At 36.0% G+C, this 22619-nt stretch overlaps 1 protein-coding gene across 3 annotated transcripts in view; it reads left to right on the forward strand.

Moving 5' to 3' along the window:
- Positions 1-8651, forward strand: part of LOC122789700 (proteolipid protein DM alpha-like) — a 78645-nt gene extending 69994 nt beyond the window's left edge. For 2 of the 3 annotated variants that reach the window (XM_044057130.1, XM_044057128.1), the window contains one exon: positions 5487-8651. In XM_044057130.1, coding sequence (XP_043913065.1) covers positions 5487-5567 — 81 coding nt within the window. In that variant the 3' untranslated portion in view covers positions 5568-8651. Of the gene's footprint in view, positions 1-349; positions 383-5486 lie in introns of those variants that run through there. The other variant, XM_044057129.1, reaches the window with a different exon arrangement.
- The last annotated feature ends 13968 nt before the right edge of the window (positions 8652-22619 follow it).

Here is a 22619-nt window from a genome sequence, read left to right on the forward strand (position 1 = left end):
TCTAGCACAATTGTAGAATGACAAACCTTTATAAAGTAATGTTCAAATTTTGTTGACCAAATTGCCAGTGAAATGCAAACCAAATGTAAGGTCTCTAGTGACTTAAAATACTTTCTCATATAAGCAAGTCGCCATTTCTTGAAGGCTTATAACAGTTTAGAATGTCTTTATCTCTAAACTTCAAGATAGACTGCCCCGCCCCTAATTGACCTGGGTAATAATCAAACCACCAAACTCTCAGAAAACCATTAAACAGAGTGTGCAAATTCTTGTAGCCCAGTGAATTACTTGGGGAAATGCTTATGTGCCAGCTATCTTACTATTACGGAGATGTATATTTATTTGCAAGCACACCTATAAAAGCTAGCACATGGTGACTTCTCCCGCCTACCCCCAGCTAGTAAACTATATCACAATGTACTCTGTTACCCACTAGGAAATTCATCTTTCTGACTTTTGCACGCTAACGTGCCTCCATTTTAGAATCTGTATCCCTGAATAAGTATTCTCTAAAGTTGGTCTGACCGCGTGGAATTTAAATAACAGCTGCCTCAGGTTCACTGCTACATCATAACACATACAAAAATAATGTCCCTGCTTTTAATGTTGTTAATCCATCTTGAATGGTTCTTCTCATTCACCTGTCTATTCACTTGTCTAATACTGTCTGTTGTGTAATCCCTTTACAATTAATTACCGAGTCATGATCATTGATATTCTCACAGTTTTATAATCCGCCACTAAACCACTGAACTCCATAATAAACTAGTTGTGCCAGTTATATAAATATGGTTCTGTATATGTACATCATGTAAGATTAACCCTTGTAGTGCAGATGTACTGCAGACATAGCCATTGCAAACAATAATGCTGATTTCATTGCACATAAGTCATGCGAACAGCTTTTGCTTGCGTCATTATATTTCTTTATATTAACATGTGACAGTGCACATAAATTTGTCACACTGATTCAGGTCATTGCTGAAAGAAGTCATGTTAGACTAGCCCACCTACCGCATTAATGAATGAAGTAGAGTGCAGTAAAAGTGCACAGATCCACACTCTTGATGCACTCCCTGGGAATGATGATCTTTCATATGGATACCCTACAAAGGGATCTTCATTAACATGGCCAGGTACAAATTGTGTGACGAGGCTGTTGGAAAAGATTGTGTGTGTCTAACTGTATAATGTAAAATGTTCAGAGAAAAGACTCCACTTTTATTTTAATATAGGGTATATTGTGTCCATTTTTCAAAATTGCTATAGAAAATGTGGAAGCAGTGTAGAGCAAGTCTGCCAAAAGGTGTTTTAAAAAAAAATAATACATGGCCTGCACCAGACATTATGAGGTGACTCCTACAAAATGAATTACTGTCAAAAAACTGAAAAAAAGTAGTTCTTAATGGCCTAAATATACTAAGGCAAAGCGAAGACAGTTGAGTAAAAGCCTGTCATGTAAACTAAAGGCAGTCAAACTCTGTAAACTGAGCTCTCCATTGAATAGGTGTCAGTTGACAACATACATAGGAATATATGGTGGATGTACCAGACCTTATGTTTCTAAAGGCTTAGCAGTAAAGAAGGCCAAGAGGCTGAGAATAGATGACTGTGTGTCCTAGTGGTTCTTTCTAGTTTTTCATGGGGGGGGGGGGGGGGGGGGGCATGTATCCAGTCCCTGTTTTGAATACCTGCATCACATTTATAACTTCTCTGCCTGACACATTATATGGACCTATAGTCCACAGTATGTTAATACTAAGCAACTTCATTATCTCACCATTTTAAAGTTCTCATTACTGCATTGTGTATGATCCACTTCTCACATGCTATGAAAGAATGTTTGAAAAGATATGTGGTTTACTTAGATCTTTCAGGATGCTGCTTAAAAAAATCTAGTTTCAAATAGGTACTAAACTGCATCCCTAACAATTCATTTAATATATCTGTGGCTTCTTGAGCAATGTACCCTTGTGCCTTATAACAGCTCCATTCTACTTTCCTCCATTTCTTCAGAAATCCTTTTGTATATCCATGTTTTCCCTTCTTAAAATCTTTATCTCAGGCATACATTATTAGCTGGTCTGTGCTTTAAACTGTGAAAAATCAATACATTTAACATACCCGTTGTATATATTTATTTCATTCTGTTATGTTGTACTCCATACTTGTGGTGATCATGTGTGTTTGCATGTGTACAACATCTTTATATTTAAAAAAAAAAAAAAAAAGCCTACATCTGAAATGCCTTGTAGCTTTCACCTCTGTCAAGTTTAGTCCCCTGACTTGCCATGTTGTATGACCTCCCCATTTTTAATTTCTTGCATGATTGAAACTAGCTACTTAGCTTTACAAATCTTTCTGCTTTCTCATACACACATTCACGTTGTACAGAATACTTGTGATTTAACCTCCCCTACTTCACTAATCCACAATTTCTTCCAGCCCTCCATGCTGATAATCCAGTAATCAGCTTTGGATATGAAACTAATCTGTGACTTGCATCGAATCTTCATGTTCAGTTCAATTCATTTAAATATTTACTGTGAGTTGCATGTAACATTGACCTACACAAGGTATCTGTATTCCATCCTCTGAATTGCTCTTCCATTATTGAGTTTCAGGCCAGATCTCATTATTTTCTCATTTGGCCATTTGTCTTCTGTACAAATCACAGTATTTCAACTAAATAAGATATTGGGCTTGACATGCCACATACAGTAGTAGTAGTATACAGGAAGAATACTGACCATGACCCAGATGGCCAAAGTTGAAGTAGTGGCTGAGGTGCTTGATGGTGCAGTCAGGAGTATGGGTGTGCCCATCCTAGGCCAGGGCATGCACCAAGGCATACTTTGGGTGATCCCTAGTGGATGTCAGGGATATGTGGAGAGTGCTGTCAAAAAGAGGAGCAGATCTTTGAGTCATGTAAATTAGCATGGATGATGTACATTCCAAGAGGGTGGCATGGGTTCATGTGGAGAGGAGGATTATGCCTTAAAGTCACTCCCCAGTATTACTATGATACTGTACAAAGTTGCCTCAGTCATTTTACTAGCCCAGAATATGATCAAGTCTCTCCCCATGGGAGGTCATTTCAGGGTTTTGCAAACCCTGTGGATGAGAAGAGGCACTGGAAGCAGCTGATGTGCAAATTTGGGAGAGCCAAAAAAATTATTAAAAAAAAAAATTTTATATATATATATATATATATATATATATATATATATATATATATATATATATATATATAATATGGGTTTCTAAATCCTGTAATTTCAGAATCCCAGAGTTGAACATACCGAGATGACATTCGTGAAACTTAAAATGCCAAACTGTGCAAGTTTTCCTAGGGCAAGTAAACACTTGCCCAGTGTGAGGAATTATGCCCTTTCTCCGCTGTAGTGCAATCCCAGAGTTGGTATATACATATGGGTGGGTGGGTTTGCCCCCCCCCCCCCTCAGCTGGGTTTTGGATAGTGCAGTGTGTTTTACTGTTGTGTTGGCCAAGTGTTTACTTACCCTGGGAAAACTTGCGTACCTTGATATTTTAAGTTTCGCAATTGTCTTAGTATTTTCATCTTTGGGATTCTGAAATTTCAGGATTTTAGAAGTAGATCCATAAATACATACTTCCTGAGGACAATTATGATCCTTGTTCTTTTACCCCTTTTTCATTCTGCTCTTTATCCTTAAAACTTCAAAAATCCTATGAACTGGATGGTTTGTACTCTATGGTGAAATCGACAAAAGCCCCTAATCCACATTTTAGCTATGTTACTGTGCTGCCCGTTTCACCATACCTTGTTCATTTCCTTTCATGTATACTAAGTTTTCTGTCTGATAGACCACTCGCCTGTGTAACTGTCCTGCTTTTGCACCACTTGTATTCTAAAAATCAGCCAATATATGCTAGCCTTTGCTCTAATCTTCTCCTTAGCTTTCCATATCACTTGCAGTATGCACCCATCCTTGGTTAAGACAGCATGAAGATGTTTTTTGATTCAGTGACTGATTTTCCATTTCCCTGGGTAAATACCAACAACAAACCAGACAAAGGCTTGAGTATGAGTTTTATAGTATTTATTTTAAAGCAGTCTTTCCCTATAACTTGCATTTTACTTTTTCCCTATAACTTGCATTTTACTTTTTAGTACTCTGTGTTAACATTTTTGGAAATGTTTGAAAAGATTAGAGTAATTTATCTTTATAATTTTTAATAACCTTTTAAATCTGCATCCCTGCTTGCATCTTTCTAAAGTTCTACAAGTTGATACTGTTCTCTTCTTCACCTGATTTAGTCACTTTTCTTCTTCCCCAGACTCCTTTCTATTTCACACTAACTCCCACACCTTTCTGTGCAGCCCTTTATTTTCACTTAAACGAAAGCAAACAGATCTGCCATCAGAACCTGCTTGGCTTTGTATTCCAAACATATATTTAGCCTCAAATATGACTACAGAATATTACAAATTGGTATAGAATCTGCAGCATAGCTCTTAGCACAGTAAATCTGTACAAAGCCAAAAATGATTTGAAGGGGGCAAAGATCCAAAAATAGGGACAAATTTTAAATATTGCCCTTAAAAACTTAGAACAACAGGTTTTTGTGTTGGCACATTTTCTGAAGGACTTTAAGTAAAATATCTGACCTTATTTACTGACTTAAAAAAAAAACACACACACATTTTATGAGGAACATACCAAAAATATGAGGCACAAATATGGACAGCTGAGAGGTATGATCTGATGGTTAAGCTTCATAATAGCTTTTTACCTTGTTTCACATTCTTGGAGAACTCATAACTTCATCCGAGTACAGCTATAGTAAAAATCTTAAGAATTTAGATTCATGGCAGAAATGCTATTGAGCTTATTTGGTGCAAGGTTGTCTGACCCTGTCAAATGACTTCTACAAAGATGACACTGCTACATCTGAAAGGAAATATGCTTTTCTTACATAAATTTGTAGGTGTAGATTTTATCTGAAAAATTAAAGATTTTCACTAAAATGTTATCCTGGCATATGAGAGGTCATGTGACCTTCTTTTGTCTTTCTTGTACCCATATTGCTTTGCTTTAGTAAGCAGCAGTATAAAGCTGTGTTTTTGGTAAGGGTAGTGTGGTACTTCAGTGACGAGATTACTGCCTCACAGTTACAAAAGTCCACATTTCATCTTGACAGATCACTGAATACTGAAATTTTTGCACGTTCTGTCCATGTTTTGTATGGACTTTCTACTTGTTAGCAAAAATTTACTGGTTGTGTTTGTCCATGCACATGTTGCAGCTCTTGCATTTGTTACCTGGAAAGTGGTTTGATTTATAGGTTTATCATTCCTTAGTTTTCAGTACGTATTGTACAATTTTTCATATTGATATTACCATGAATTCAAATGGGTAAATTACCTTGGCAAAAAAAACTTAAATGAAAGTGGCCTGCACTATATTGCTTATTTCTAAATGTTTTTCTTTTTATCTTTTAGCTCACCTATATGATGTCCACCACCTACAACTTTGCCATTGTCAAAATTCTGGGTCGCGAGGACTACTGCACAAAATTTTAGTTTTCTCTGCCCGGAAGTGCTATAACATTGCCAGAATCCTTACAGCTAAAAGGGATACCGCACATTACACTCGGTGAGGACTCCTGGTGCCTTCTGCAGACAGATTTTGTGTACAATTTCTTTATTGTTCTTCTCCTGTGAAACATAGCAGTGACTTCAAGAAAAAAAATAATTTTCTGGAATAAAAAAAAAACACAAAACTAAATGGAAACCTTCTGACCAGTAAAGAGATTTATTCAAATACTGAATATTCTATGATGCATGTAATTTTAAGAATTGTATTATGTTATGCTGACATGACCTAGGGTGATGAAGATCCTGAATGCAGTTCAACAGTTTCATAGTAGGGAGTTTATCTTGCTGTCAGCTCACTTTCAAGTTGAAGAAACCTTTGCAAACTGTGGTTGATTTGGATGTCAGTAGCAACACCTTGATCTTTTGTCATGATGAGCATATGGGAATCTCTTCCCTCAAAACAGTAGTGGGAATGCTCATATGGTCTGAACAAATGCAGACTTGCATGCTTCTTGGGCTGGAGTGTAATGTCAAGCGTCCCTTTCTAGTTGTAGGCTAACACTTTAACCCCCCCCCCAATACTTTTATTGTGAGCTGTCCTTGCTGCTCATTCTGCAGTATGCACATGATAAGCTTTAGTAATGTACTGTAATATAATATGATTTGTTAATACATTTTAATAGTCTCTCCACATGGGTAGATGTAAATGAAAAATGGTGCAATGAATTTAATGTTTTTGGTTGGTAAAAGATCATGAAAACTAGTTCAATATAATGTAAAGATCAAGATACATGTGTACAAGTAAGTGGATTAAATAAAGCAATACCAAGTAATTGTATGTGCTGTAAAGGTTTATAAAATGTTAGAGTTTTCCCATTTATGTTGACTACTTATTAGCACTGGAGCAGATGCAGCAATACTTCAGTAGAGATCTATTACCTTTCAGCAGCTGAAACACCACAAATATTTTCCTGCCTGATCAAAGTAATAAGCAATAGTTTAATGGGTTCACTGCCCATCTACTCTCTTGGCCTCCATTGATTACAGAAAATTAATAATCTTACCTGATTAAATTATTTAATTAATGAAAAGCAGGAAGACTTGTGGCTTTAAAACTTAATTTACGCATGAATCTAAGAGTTGCTTTATCCACAACTGAGTGATCTGCTATATACAGTGAGAACCAGCACACTTTACAAAGTTAAGCTATCGAAACACAACACAACTTGTCTCAAGAATTTTGTATACAAATGTAAACATTCTGTGCATTTTGCTACTGAAAGGCTTCAATAGCTACCAAAAAACATAAATGAGGATGTTTATCCCAGCTGTGGCATTCTGCATAATAAACACATAAAGTATCTTGTAAAAAGATGCTTATCACAGAAGTTATTTTTGTTTTGCAGTCAGAGCTCATCAAACCAACAAAAATGAAATCCTGACTATTAAAGTGGCTAAATTATACTGCAGGCATTCTAAGACACATTTAGATACCAAAACAAGATTGCAGGTTTGTCAGCAGGGTGGCAGTTTTAGCAGATACTAAATTCCAGAGCTACATGTTTTAAGAAGCATATTAAGCAGTATCCTGGGAATAGTGCAGCCTTGGAGAAGAACTTTGCTGGAAATGCTCCAACACTGATCTGGGTTATCTCTGCTATTCCATTAGGAATAATTTTCTACTTTAATTGTAAATCCCAGTAGTGGAAGGGTAATTATCTTCACTTATAGTGGATCCGCTGTGATATTTTACTGACAGAAATGCTGTTTTGTCTTGGAAACATGAGTGCCCAATGAGCTGAGAACTGGAGTGTAAAATTAAACACCATTGTTTTCACAGTAATCCTAGTAAAATGTTACATAAGGAAACCGTAGAAAATGATGGCCAATGCTATCCAACTACAGTACAGACTGATATTATAGGTCGACTTGAGTCTCAAGTCAAGCTTTGCTGTGTGTGCACAGTATCATCTGTGTACTATACCTGTGTTTTTTTTTTTTTTTTTTTTCCCTCCCATTTAACCACATCAAAAAACTTTTTAATTTTGATCTTCGCTAAAGCACCTACCCAGTTAGTATGCATTTTCCCCTCTGTCTACTCTCTCACATGGGTTCTGGACTCGCACTAAAATGTTGTATTCCCATTACATTTACTGTACATTCGCTCTCCCCAGTTCCATAATACAATTAGTTTTATCCTGTACTTTCACTACCCTTGCATCAAACCAAAAATAAAACTTTATAGTGAGATTATTTATGGAAAAAAATAGTATCCAGCTGTACAAGTTGTTAAATAGCAAAAAAATTCTACTGTTGATGCATGTCCTGCTCTATTCCTTGGGGCTGATTTGGTGAAAGGCACAAAAATGACGAGCTAGAAATTTTAAATTGTAAAATTGTTTGCTACAAACCTTTGTAATAAGGCAGCAAACTGAATCTGAAGCCATGACAAATTTTACTTGGTAAACCGCTGTGACCTAATGTATTGAGCGACTGATCATATAGCAGAACTGTACGGTATTCCTGTACTCGAAGAATTTGCATTATTTTCAAAAAGCAGACCAATTACAACTGATTTTGATCTTTGGGTTTCTCATTCAGTGTTAATGGTGTTGATGATGCAATGCCCATTTGGAGCTGACATTCTTTGCAGTCAGAATGTGGATAACGTGGCATATGAATGACCAATGAGCATTTTTAGGAAGGAGTACCTTTTTGGAGGTCAAAGACAGATGTATACCTGAAAGGGTCTCGTTATCAAATGTATGCTGTTTAACAGGATAGAGTTATAAAACCTGGCACTTCCTATTATCATGTGGGAGCATCATTTTTTTAAAAATAAACTTTAAATAAAATAAAAATTTTCACTAATCCCCACTCTGATTTCTGTCTTGGCAGAGTGATTTATAACTTGTGACATTTTGTTTTCTATAGCAAATGTACTGTATCACAATTTACTTTTATGCAATGTATGGGTTGAAATAAATGCTAAATTGTAAATGTAAAAAAAATCCCATGAATAAATTAAAGCACAATGATGTTTGACAGTATGGTTAAACAAAGCTTAAACTTTTTGTGCACGTGTCTGAGAAACTTGCAGATAGTTTGCATACTCAAAGGTCTTCCCTATTAGTGTTCTGCATCAAGTAGATAGTCTAATAATGAATATTAACATTTCACTTCTTTGCTTTCCGTACTGTGTTTTTTTTAACACTGAGAGTTTTCATTCATTCTTGTTTCTACAGGGGGAAATGCTTTATCAGAGCAACTCAGCATTTAACACATCAGTTGCGGTCATAAACCTAACAGAACTACTTGGCCATTTAACACATCTGCTATTTTTACTGAAATAAAACAACTTGGCAATATGAAAATCAAAGTTTGCTGCATAAAATATCAACTGGAGTAATACCCTGATCCATAAAGATCAATTTCAGCCATTGTTCAGGTCTTGAGCACAAATATTATTCATGTGAAAGAATGAACAAGATTCAAATAATTTGGGTTACATTACATATGATTGTATACAAACAATGCTGACTTTTTATATACAACAGAATTAAATCAGTAAATATGCTCTGTATGAACATTTTCAGTGTTGGCAAAAGAGGATGCTCTGTAGGGTTAAAATGTGACTTATTTCCTATAAAGTATACATGGGTGGAGGAAGGGAGGAGACATTTTGATGGGTAACTCCAAGATGACTGTAAACAGTGGCACTCTGAGATCTGAAACTGTCTGAGCTTAGTATTCCATGACAAAGAATTGTGCTCTGCTTGGAAGGCACATTGGAAAGATTGTGGCCATACAATGCAGTTTGCATGTCAACCAAGGGTAGAAACCCATCCGAGTGGGAGTGTAGACTGCACTCAACAGCACTTCAGGAAATGGATAAAGGACAGCAGTTTAGAGGTGTGTGTGTTATATCCAATATGTGTATGCATGTATGTAGAAGTATGTGTGTGCGTCTTTCGTTAAGTCCATTCAAAAAAAAAAAAAAAAACAATAAATCTTCTTTTATGCAGGGGGGTAAGCCCCCTGCACCCCCTATTTTTATGAGGTCTCACTACAGTGGGGAAAAGGGAATTCTCCCTTAACCACACCATAGTGCAACCGACACAACCAAAAGTGCTGCTTCGGTGAACAGCACTTTTGGTTGTGTATGTTCAGTGATTTCTGCATCGGCAGAAAGTGCTGTCTGGGATCTGTACGGATTATATATATATATATATATATATATATATATATATATATATATATATATATATATATAGGTTCAATATATATAATTTCTAAATACTAAAATCACGAATTTCAGTATTTCGAAATTACCTGGAATCCCGAAAAAAAAAAAAAACACTAAATGCAAACGCGCACCTACAGTACACAAACACATAACATCCCCCCACAACCACACACACTAACTTAAACTATGTATATACGGGGGGGGGCAAACCCCCCTGAACTCCGAGATCGCACAACAGCCACACAAGTGCAAGTCACACACACATTTTACACTCCCTCGCACACACACTAACATACTTACATCCCAAACAACACACACACATACACAAACAAACACCACTCACTCTCCAAAACAACAGAAGCGCTAATTCAAAGTCTCTGTACTTCGAGACTTTGAATTTCCCGCTTCTGCTGCTTCGGGATTCTGGGTTCTTGGTATTATAATTTCAAAATACTGAAATTTGTGATTTTAGTATTTCGAAATTATATAGTGAACCTATATGTGTGTATATGTGTATATATATATATATATATATATATATATATATGTGTGTGTAGTGTATGCATGTATGTATATATATATATGTATATATATATATATATATATATATATATAATGAATCCTAAAAGGATGTGGTGCTCATTGTAGAACAGAGAAGACGAAGTTTTCATCAGTTTTTCTCTACCTTGGAAAATAATGTGGGGACCCAATATATTTTATTGGTGTTTGCCTGAGCATGTGAAGCTTCTCTTACATGATGTATCTACAAGTTGTTCTTTCAGCTTTTCCCGGTTAAGGGTCACCACAGTGAACTCTGGTCTGCTAATGATTGGCAGATTTTTACAGTGCCGAGGTGCCAGCTCTACGCCCAACCTTCAACGAAGGCATGCCCATGTCTTTTGATCACCACTTGACCGCGGGAAGGACATGCAGACTCCACACAGAAGGCACTCCAGCCAAGAATAGAACGGGAGAACCTCTTGCTGTGAGGCGACAATGCTACCAATGCACCACCACGGCTTCACATGACATATCTATAAGTGAGAGGCCGTATTCATGCTGACAGAGTAGGAATCCTTTGTCATTTGCCTTCTACTAATAGGAAATGCAATTTTCCTTTGCTTAAAATCATTTTTAATTTTAACGTTTGTTTGTTTGACTTTGTACTTGAAGGAGAGCTTTTTGGCCGTACATTTGAAAAATGGGATAATTTCAGATGGTCATGAGAAAGGTACGGATTTGGTGTTTTTTCAGGTTGAGTACTGGTTTTGTCTTTAGGAGCAGAGTCATGACGAGTGATGAGTCAGATTCAAAATTATTTTTAATTGTGGAGGTAGATAAGCCAATGTTAGATGACTATGCCATCAGTGTATTGGATAGTTTGGAGTCTTTGAAGATCTATTAATACTGAGGTATAAAGTGGAATACAATAGATCATTGAAGGACTCCTTAGAAAGGACAGGTTTTGATAGGAAAATGAGGTCCCTTCTTACACAGACCAGCTTTTTTCCACAGCAAATTAGCAGAATGTTTTCACTGTGTTGCCAAACCCATTGTTAGAAAGTGGCCTGGGTGACCACTCTCTGCTCTTGAATGTAAAAGCATTGGTTAGGTCAATTAAAACTGCCCCAGTGAGGTTGCCTTTATCTGTGGCCAAGTTGGTCATATTTGTGATGGTCTTAGAGCAGATATGGTACTTGCACAATGTTGATGTCTCAAAAGGAAAACATACTATCTAAAGTATGAGATTATCTTAATGTGAATAAGTAATTTTCATTTTTCCATTGAGTAAAATGGAGATGGCCAATGTCTCCTCACATACGTCTGTCTGACTGTGTGGAGGTTTGGACATGTGAACATCTGGGAAGACATTGTAGGTTCCCGATGTGGCATAGGGGAAGAACAATGTTGTCCTTGCAATAAATTAGAGCAGGAGATATTAAGATATAGATAGGCAGAGGCATATTTAATCAATTATGCCTTCAATTTCTCAATGGTTAATAGAGAAGGTAGAACAGGTGAAGTGGAAGCCTGAGATGGGTGCTGTGTGCAGTTAGGGACCTGAGTAGTAGTAGTTTAGGAAATGGAGAGAGTCTGAATTTTCCAAGGAAGTCAAGGAATGAGACTGAGTCATTGACTGAGGAAGTTTATAATGAATTTCATGATCACAACATGCAACCCAGAGCAACATAGCTCTAAACCAACCCTGACCCCCCACCCCATCTTTCAAAGTTTTAGATTTTCTGTTAAATCAGGGAGAGGTTAGTCAGTCAATGAAATGAGTTTCATTATTATTTTATGTATGAATAACTCTGTGGTGAGCAGAACTCCATGAGTGCAAAGCTGAGGCTGAATTTATGGTTTTCCATTCCAGTCATCCAAATTTCATTTGAGTAGTGTAATAAGTGAAATGGAAAACTGTTCCATAGGAGCAGTATCCTCTGTGATATGTGCCCCCCTTCAAAATGTCCTTTTTATGTTGCAAAACAGGTTGAGATCTCTTCAGGTGCTTATACCAGTAAACTTGAATATGTAATTAGTCATACAGAACAGAGTGAGGTGCTACATATGACAGGTCACATTTTTAGTAGCATGTATGATATTGACAAAAGGGAGAAAGATGCAAGATGGTCTACATAGTTTTTATGATTTATGCCTTGAATCTCTTGTGAGAAAGCATTGTGGATACTCCAGGTGTACCAAGTGTTCAGACAGGTACATTCCAAAACAAGCCTTATATGTAATGGTCAGCCTAATGAGAGTGGAGTTCAAGACCTGAACACACCACACCTTTTAGATAAGATGTGCAATGAAAAAAGGGGCTTCTTTACACTAGGAAATGTGTGGACTGTAACTGGTTCCCATATCCCTGACAGCAGGGTCAACTTTCAGGGGTGTATTGTCAATGTGGTGGTTACAGCACTGCTCATGCCTGCCTAGGGATACTACTACACATTTCTTGGCATCTAGTTTTAGTCCATGATTTTGACACCAGTTATTTATTTGAGAAAGGTCCTCTTGGAAGATCCTGGTGTCCTCCAGTGAGTTTATGATGACACCAAGTTTACAGTCCTTTGCAAAGTTTGTCAGCCACAAAACCTTAACTTTAGATTTCACCACTTTGCCAAGCAGGATTGGCCTGTGGACTAAACCCTTGGGTACACTGCTAGTGATGGGTCTTTTGTAGGCGGTAGGGCCAACCACCCTAATCTCCTGGGTTTTATTTATGAAACTGTTTACATTCCAATGAGTTAGATAAAAGTTTACATTTAATTGGGATAATTTATCTAAGATGCCTGAATGTGAGATGGTGTAAAATACCTGTGAGGTTGAGATATGCAGTGTGTGTGCTGATTGGTGTGAAATAACTGAGGTTGAGATATGCAGTGTGTGTGCTGATTGGTGTGAAATAACTGTGAGGTTGAGATATGCAGTGTGTGTGCTGATTTGCTCTCATCCAGTGCATTAGTATCCTTCTCCAAGAAGTCAACCGCTTTAAGTGGGTAGGATCTTCTCTTCACAAATTTAGTGGGGTCAACAGGTTGTAGGTTGCCTATGACCTCATTCATTCCTTAATGATCCTTTCCATAGTCTTACAAATGACGATGGCCAGGTATAATTACCCAGATTAGCTGATTCTCTACCTTTGTGAAAAGGGATGGCAGTTTCCAAATAGCTTGATGTAGGGTAGAAACTGACACTGAATGGTCTCTCTGTGGCATCTGAGAAGTCATGTTCTGTCCAAAGTGGACAGTCCAGGATCTTATCCTTCCATACGCAAGCAGTGCGTTTTGTCTTTTGTAATGCCTTGAGTGCTTGATCTTGGGATATCTGAAGGAGAGGTGCAGATATGTCATCAGGAGTATAGGAGAGGTAATGGGGGTGAAGTTCAAGCTAAATTTGGCCACTAGTAGGTTGGTTATGTCCTCTGGATTGAGTATGTGATTTTATTTAGTCTTTGCTCTGTGCAGTGATGTGCATTGTTTCTGAGCCCACTAATATAGTGAAAAGTTTTTATAGGTATCGTTAACGTGGATGGCTATTTTTACCTTGTATTTGGGTGATTTGATCAGGGTCTGGAATTATCTATTAAAGTTTAACAGGATCATTTTAGCATCCTGAAAGTTAAATTTATTTTTGTGTGCAATTGTTTTTTTTTTTTTTTTTATTATAGAGCCGGTTTATAGTTTAGTTCCACCACAGAGATTTATTTCTTAAATTTAGCACTGTTTACTTTCAGTGGGTGACAGATGCATCTATGCAGCTGTTTACATGTGCATTGATTTTAGTGGTAAAGAATTCTGCATAAGCATTGGCATCATCCTGTTGGAAGGTGATTTTGAATTTTACTCAAGTTACCACTCAGTTTTGGCAGATTAGCCTTTGCATAATCGCTGAATGCCAAGATACTAGAGAATGCTTCTGGATTCAGTTTTATGGTGAATGTCACTGAGTGGGCTAATTTGAACCAGGATGAAGTGACAAATGGATAGCAAAGCTGCTCCATCAGTAGGGACAAAGTCCAAGATTTTATCTCCCCTTGTTGGGGTACAGGCTTAACTGGTCCAGAGAGTATTTCCGTTTGATAACTGGGTGGATGAATTGGCTCATTAACCCTTTCAATTATGGCCCTGGTACTACAAGTGATTCAAAACATGAAAACAGAGTACACCAGTAAATAAGAATATACAGTTAAACATATAGTACAATAGTGCACATTTGTTATTACAAGAAAGCACTGGTAAAGGTCTTTAAATCTTAACACACACATTAGCTTATGTAGATATGTAACCGCAAGGTAAGATGTCCACAAAGTAAACCATTTACAATTAAGGTAGCCATGGAAGTAATGGGTATTTATTTTACCAATATTGACCATTGTCTTGAAAGCATTTTTGAGTGGGTTCAGGTGTAGTTTATATCTGAGAGAAAAGTAGTTACTGCTCCTAATCTTAAAAAGGCTCTTTCACCTGTTTTTGTTTTAAAAGGTGTGACCACAATGGTTAACCAGTTATCCTTCAGTTTTTCAGTTCATATACTAACTCTTTAATTAAAAGTTTCCTCTTTAAAGTGTGTGTGGGGGGAGCAAAATGATTGTTTTAGAGCTTTGAAGAACTAAGAAGAAACATAGCCTTATTTGTCGCAAACTAGTTTGTGCTTTGAAGACATTTGCAGTGATGGAGTAGAGTACTAGCAGCATAAATCTACAGCTTTTATTCACTACCATTTGTATTTTGTGGGAATTGTAGGAGGAATATCAGACCAGAAAGGGAAACTCTTCTAACTTAGATGGTATGTTCTTAGCAACTGAAACTGTTAACATAGGAGTGAGAAGACGAATAGTCCTGCTACAGTTACAATTGATCAAAGACTTTTGGTGACTTATGTTTGAGGTTGTACAAATCTCACAGTTAGCAGGGTAGTTTCTCTCCTAGGAGAAGGGGGTTTGGCTTAATTCTTAGGAACGCCATACTAGCTAGTTATGAAGTATGAGCTGAGGGGGTCCTATAGTCCTCTGTCATGTGATCAGGGGTTTGTTAATTATAGTGTACTGTGGAGATGAAATGTTTTCTTAAGAAAGCAGACACTCTTCTGATGTTAGTGTCTTCATCTAGTGTGCCTGAATGTGTGGTAAGCTTTTAAACCCTGCATTGAAAGAGTGTTGTCATTGATCTTGAACCAGGTCTCTGTGATGATGAATATAATGATGTTTTCCAGGATAAGAAGTGCTTGGAGGGAGTGTTTTTTTAGGCTCCTGGCATGGGGCAGTGATATCCTTGTTACCTCAATTCTGTTTTGTTATACTGGAAGCTTAAGTAGACAGACGTCTAAAAAAGGCACTATGGCAAGAATAAGAATTTACCCAAAATACAAAAGCCTTGGGGAGGGTACTAGAAGGGCATCCCCGGCAAAGAAGTTACGACCAAATGGTTATACTATCACTTTATAAAAACACCAAAAAGTAAGCCAGTTGTTCAAGTCAATCTTTTTTTTTTTTTTTTTTTTTTTTAATACTACAGCATCATTATCATCATCATGGATGGCACAGTGGTGCAGCAGTAGCATTGTCGCCTCACAGCAAGAGGTTCTCCGTTTCAATTCTCTGCTGGGGTGCCTTCTCTGTGGAGTCCGCATGTCCTCTCTGCATTCGTGTGGGTTTCCTCTGGGTGCTCAAGTTTCCTCCCACAATACAAAGACATGCTTCTGTAGCATTTCTACCTGGGCCTCCACTGAAAATTGGCTCGTTCCAAGTCTGACGTTCCTGGTTAACAAATGTAAAATAAAATAAATTCTTGGTGATAGTAAAATGCTGCAAAAGGCTAGGATTAATGCCAGTCTTGGAAATATTCAAAGAGGTCCTTGCAGAGAAGGTCAAAGAAAATAGATTACAGTGGGGCAGTCACATGTGCAGGAAAGCAGAGGACAATATGGGGATAAAGACTTGTGAGAGATGAGGATTTCCAGTCAATAAATGGATAGATTGTGTAAGAGAAGACCTATGATAGCCAAGCATGACTGACTAAGAAAGTAGCATTGAATCAACAGTTGGTGAACGTTGATACAACACTGACACCATGTAGAAAAACAGAGGGTTGCTTAAATGAACACTTGACAAAATGCAAGTTGCTTACTGGATTAATCTAGTACCTAAATTGATTAGCTACTGAGTCACTGGCTAAATGATAAACTGAATGACTTTCTACCACAATAAATAAGCAACGTTTACTAATTAAACAATTTGCAAATTGGTTTGAGATGCCTGTTAACAGCAAATATAAACAGTCTTTACATAAATGCATTGTTTCATGTGATTTTGTGACTAATAGGTTTTATATCTTTGAAAAATCAGAAAGAACAACCCTTAACATTGTAAGTGGCAAAATATGGTCTTCTGTACAGAAACAATAGTGATTTTTATTTTAGTACAAAAATGTGTTAAGTGCTTTAATCAAGTATTGGGTAACTAGTGTTGCTTTCTTATTTACTGCGCAACTGCTTGGTAGAAGAAGCTTTATTTTTTCCTCCCATATTTTTACATTTTTGTTTGTTGGAAGAAATGGATGGACTGTAGGCAGGCACAATCTAGTCCTCTCAAGTGACCTAGCTTGCTATAAAAAGCCAGAACTGTGAGCATAAGCTACTGTATATGATGTAATGAATGTCCAGCTTAGTCTGACAAGCAGTGAAGGAAAGAATACTTCCCTTTGTAGAGTTGCACTATATTTAATATTCATTTGTATGCAACTTTCGGATAGCTTTATACAAGTAGAATTAATTTACAACTTTTTTTTTTAATTTCAGTGATTACGGAGTTAGATGAGTTTGCTTCCTTTACATTTACTTGGTTTTCCAGAGAGACTTGATTCTTTAAATAAGTATGTAAATGATATAAGTGTCTTGTCCAATGTATGTGTGTGTGTATAGAGAATGTGATAACATTGGAGACTTGTGTTCATGTCAAAAGTTGGATGATTGTTTAGTAGTAGTAAATCTAGACTAGCCAAGCCATAGCCTGGAAAACTGTTCATACATATATTATTGACTGGGATAATGAGATAAATAATACTGAGCAAAGTGTAAATGGAAAGCAAACACTTCTGCCCTATTGAACATGTTTTCGGATACAATCCTTTATCAATACTGATATATTGATAAAGGATTGTATCCAAAAGCTTTGCTGTTTTACATAAAGTATTTTACCTATACTGGTTTCCTGTTTAATTTGTTGGTCTACTTTGGCGCTTGTGTTTGATACTATTGAACATGTTACCAGAAATGACTAGGGAAGTCAAGCTCCAAGTATACATCAGACAGATTATTCAGCACATGTAGAAGATAAAAAAAAAAAAAAGAAGGGACAAATGTAACAATCAACTAAGAAGAAACATAAATCAACTGATCTATATATATATATATATATATATATATATATATACAATTCTAAGAGAAAAAATTAGTAAACAGAAACATGACACTTCAATATCTAATACCTAAATTACAGAGAATGACAACATTGTTCAGTTACAAAGCATTCAGTCTATAGAAAATTACATCATTATTCCAACAATGAAGGCAGAAAAAAGAGAGACCGACTAAGAGGAAAAAATCTAATTTGCATGTGGAAGGATTAAAAACAAAATACTTTAAGAAGAAGAGAAAGTCCACTTCCACAGCTTGAGCTATGTTGTCAACTTCAAAGACAGCTAGAGGAATTCTAGTCTTGAAAAATTTGCAGGTGCTGAAACCATAGAAATGAATAAGAATAAGAGTGATGACTATTCTTTTCCAAGTATTGAAAGAGCAGATATTGCTGAACTAGAGGTGGGAGACTCTTCATAAATGATCAGAAATTATATACTAGTAATTGGAGATTCAGTTATTAAAAAAACTGATTGCAGTTAAGATAATAAATACTAATAATGTTATGCATTCCTGCAGTTAAGATAATAAATACTAATAATGTTATGCGTTCCTGCAGCAAAAATACATGATATAAGTAGGGTCTTAGAACACCTTAATGTAAGGATGTATGGAGTTATTTTTCTTCATGCTGGATCAAATTAGGACTCGCTGATTATTTGTAGGGAACTTATGGCCCTCAACAGGTGTTAGGATGTATTTTTCACAAATCACATAGAGAAAGTACAGTCAGGTCAATATGAATGAAAAGATTTTTGGTGTAAATACATTTGAAAGAGTTGGGATGTATACAGATCAACTCCTAATTTGGGGCACACACTTATTTCGACACGATGCAGTCCAAGTGTCAAGAAAAGGGAAGCAAATTTGTGTAGCAGATATTTTATAAATTGTGATTAATGCATGACAGGATTTTTGCCATACCAGAAATTCAACAAATACTACACTTTGATACAGGGCTTCTGGCTATTAAGGCAAGAAGCATTAGTAACAAAGATTTTATTGGAAATTGTGTTTCATTCACACAAGACTGATAATAAAGAACAACAACTGGAAAACATTTCTGACCGGATATAAATATTTTTTTCTGTAACCCACCTTATAACAAAAGCTAGGGATTAAAGATTGGTATGGGACCTATAATTGAGACATCTTTAATGATAATTCTAATACTGTAGACTGTGTGTAACTGTAACAATAAAAACAACTCTAGGACAGACCACAGTTGTTGAAGCGTATTGACCAGCAAAGTTAAGTGCTGATGACCTAAAAGAATTTATATACTTCTTAGATGTAACACAGAAAGGAAAAAATCATAATAGCTGAAGACTTAAATTTACCAATGCTATTGACTCTACAACATACATTCAGGAAAAACAATTGCTGCAGATTGTGAACAGAACTCACCAGATAATGTTTGTGTTCTTAAGATGGCTGTTACTCCATATCAAGGTTTACCACATTTGACATGCAAGTACTAGTTCAATTGTTTTTTTTTTTTTAAACAACTTAAGACACTTATTATGGAGACAACTGTTTTGGTATACCGGCAAAGTAGAAGGGAATTACTGTCCACTGTGCATTAAAAATAGCTATAATGCAGAAGGCACCATATACTAAAAGTCTGTTACAAAATATTGAAGGGATATCCTCAGGTAAGACTAACTCATCACAAAAATTTGGACACATCAGATAATCGTTAATTCATTAAAATGTTAATGGAGTTTGATTAACTGAATAATTGAAAAATGAATCATTCCATTATTAGTTAAATGATTGAACAGCTAAGTTATTCATTTTTATAACTGAACAATTAAAAATCAACATGTATAGGAAAAATCAGCACAAACTTCACTTTGTCACTATAAATACAACCCAGTGTTATTCCAGAGTGGTAGTTACTTAACTGATTGAAAACATGAATAATTAAACTACTGCTAGCTTTAATAACTGGTTAATTCTTTAATTCAAACTATGCAAATGCTTCCAGGGCCTGCGAGGTCACACATAATATGGGCATACTTCATCTATTCAGTCTTTGCTTCATTTTAATTTCATCAGTGACAGTCAGTTTGATCTGTCATTGCATGGACCACTGAATGAATCAATGGAAAAAAACGGAAGTCAAGAATGCAGTCTAAACTTTTAAAATGTTATACTTCTGGGTCATAGTGCAATGATCAGGACAAATTTCAATTAGTCACTATCAATACCATCAAAGAATAGTCTTGATCATTAATTAGTTAAATGATTAACTGGTTGAGTACACAATTGCATAACTGATTAAATGAGAACCTAGATAATTGAACTGCTGCTAAATTTTTAACTGACGAAGTAGACATTGCAAAATTTGACAACCTTATCAATTAAGGATTACCCCCAAAAATGGATATCAAACATTACAAGTATGGGGAAAAACATACACCATTTATATAATTTTCAAGTCAACTTATTTGCCCCTTTCATCAAGCTTATGAATAAGCAAAGCTTTCTTTTCTGAAGGTATCACTCACACTAGCATCCACTACTACCTTTTTCACTGACCCTCCCAAATGAACAATAGCAACCTACTGATATACCATCCCACTTAGTACACTATAGTTTTTTTATATTATTGGAACTACTCATGCTGTTCTTCTGCTACTCTCCTGTATACTTTGCTTCTTCAACCATTCATCTTCCATAGCCTTCATCCAGGTTGGCAAGTCCTCTGATTCTGTGAACATCAGACCTCTGGTTAGACTTTTTTTTTCTGTTTGCAGATAACTTAATTTCTTACATTTATGTTTTTTTTATATCCACATTCAGACAGACAATATATCACCAACTAAACCTTTATTCAATTCCAGAAATACACCCCAAAAATAGCTTGCATGGTCAAGCTGCTTTTTCAAGTAATTTTAAAACCCTCACCATCACAAACAGTACTTAAAACATCTGTGACATACACACAATATATTTTTAAAGATTCTTTAGATGGCATCTGGTATGTTTGTTTGAATTGTGATATAGTTGTGTGGTCAGGACTACAATTTGTCTGCAGTGCTTCACTGTTTTTCTGTTTCAATGTTTTTTTTTTTTTTTTTTAACTTGAATTTGGAATTTTTGGAGACATCAGTGACACTTTCATATTGTATTTCCAAGCTGATACCCACTTAGATCATGAAATACCTGCAGAACAAAGATGTTTTATGTGTCAGACTTCTGAAGATGTAGGTAAGGCTATACTAGATACATTCATCCACATCAGTATACTGACACTCTATTTACATTCTCTTCTTCTCATTTTTATTAGTAGCTTCAGACCAAGTTATGGACATGTGTCTGGGGTTCTCAGTATTCTCCAATTACTTGGACAAATTTCACCCACATAATTTAAATACCACTCATTGTCTGTCAGAGGGGGGGGGGGACAATCCTCAGCAGGATATACCTGTTCAATAACAAAAAGTTTACATATCCCATTAAAATGGAGTAAGACTGAACTATGTCTACAATAAGCTGCCCAGTTTTACAAAGTTACAGATAAATGACAAGTACATTTCTCCTGGTTATGCTGATATACGGGTAATCAGTAGGCCTTAAAATATCCCCCCACCTCTGAAATACTACATATGCTCTTCTATTACTAATTGGTCAAGAAAGAACCATGTCCACACTACAAACATGCTAACAGTCTTCAAACACTTAGTACTTAAAACTTACATAAAAGTTAAATTAGTGGATTCGTTGTTAATGAACAAAATTTCCAAAAGACAGTAAAACATTTAACTCTTTCACAAGTATTTGGAATGAAAGTGCAATAAAAATATTTAAAATAGTTTTGACATTTACTAAACAAGAGTGGGCTTGTAGCTCTGCAGTCTCTTAAAGACCTGGAAAAGTTCCATTCTGCCAAATCTCATTTCCAGTGTAAAATAGAAAGTAGAACTGTAGAAGATGGAACATTCTGAAACACTGACAATGGATGAAGGTTAATTTCAAAGTTAATGACTACCTACTCATTTCAGTTAATGTTTTATTGAGCAGTTAGGTAATTAATTTAATATTTTATCATCTGCGAAAATTAGATTAATGGATTGCTAAAATAAGTGACTAAATGCCAGTTGCTTACGATTAGTTTGGTAGCTTAATAATTATTTGTCTGTTATGTTGCATGTTAATTGACTTACTTGGCAACTTTTATTAGGAAAGGAGAACATAAGCTATGCGTAACCAAATATTAATTTGAATGTTTTGACTACTGTGATAATAATTACTAAGGAAATTACTATTTTCAGAGAGTCTAGATAAAACATACAGTATAAATGGATAGCAAATGATAGTCATCGTCCAACTCCATCTACTCATCTGTAATTAAAACTTTTGTTCATGTGGATATCAACTTATCACTACCTATCAATGCCTTCCCAATTAATGAGCACTGGTAAGCTCTTGCATCATTCAAATGCTAAACAACTTATCTCCTTCAACTGTTGTAACCCATAAAAGTCTTGAGTCCCATGTCTTCCTCAGTCTTTCACATACAGTCTCTACCATTCAAGCTGGCAGATTGCTGATGCCAGTACATGTGGTGGCAAACTTTTAAACGTGTCCCTGTTTTATCCTTCCTGATCATTTCATAAATTCTCAGTTATTTTTCTGTTTCTAGACTGAGATTTTTTTCTTACACACAACATTTATATTGTTTTCAAGTTTCTTATTCCATAATCACTAATGAGATACAGACCACTGCTACATGATAATCCTTTGAATACCAGCGGACGTTCTGCTTGAATTTAATTTAATCACTAGGTAACCATTTGCTCTGTCAGTTTGGGACTTTTATTCCTATTAGGAGGGTAAAACTTAAATATTTGAAGGTGTACATA

Source organism: Protopterus annectens, chromosome 15.part0, assembly GCF_019279795.1.
Source record: "Protopterus annectens isolate FY-2018-M chromosome 15.part0, PAN1.0, whole genome shotgun sequence".
In the NCBI taxonomy this organism is placed as follows: domain Eukaryota; kingdom Metazoa; phylum Chordata; order Ceratodontiformes; family Protopteridae; genus Protopterus; species Protopterus annectens.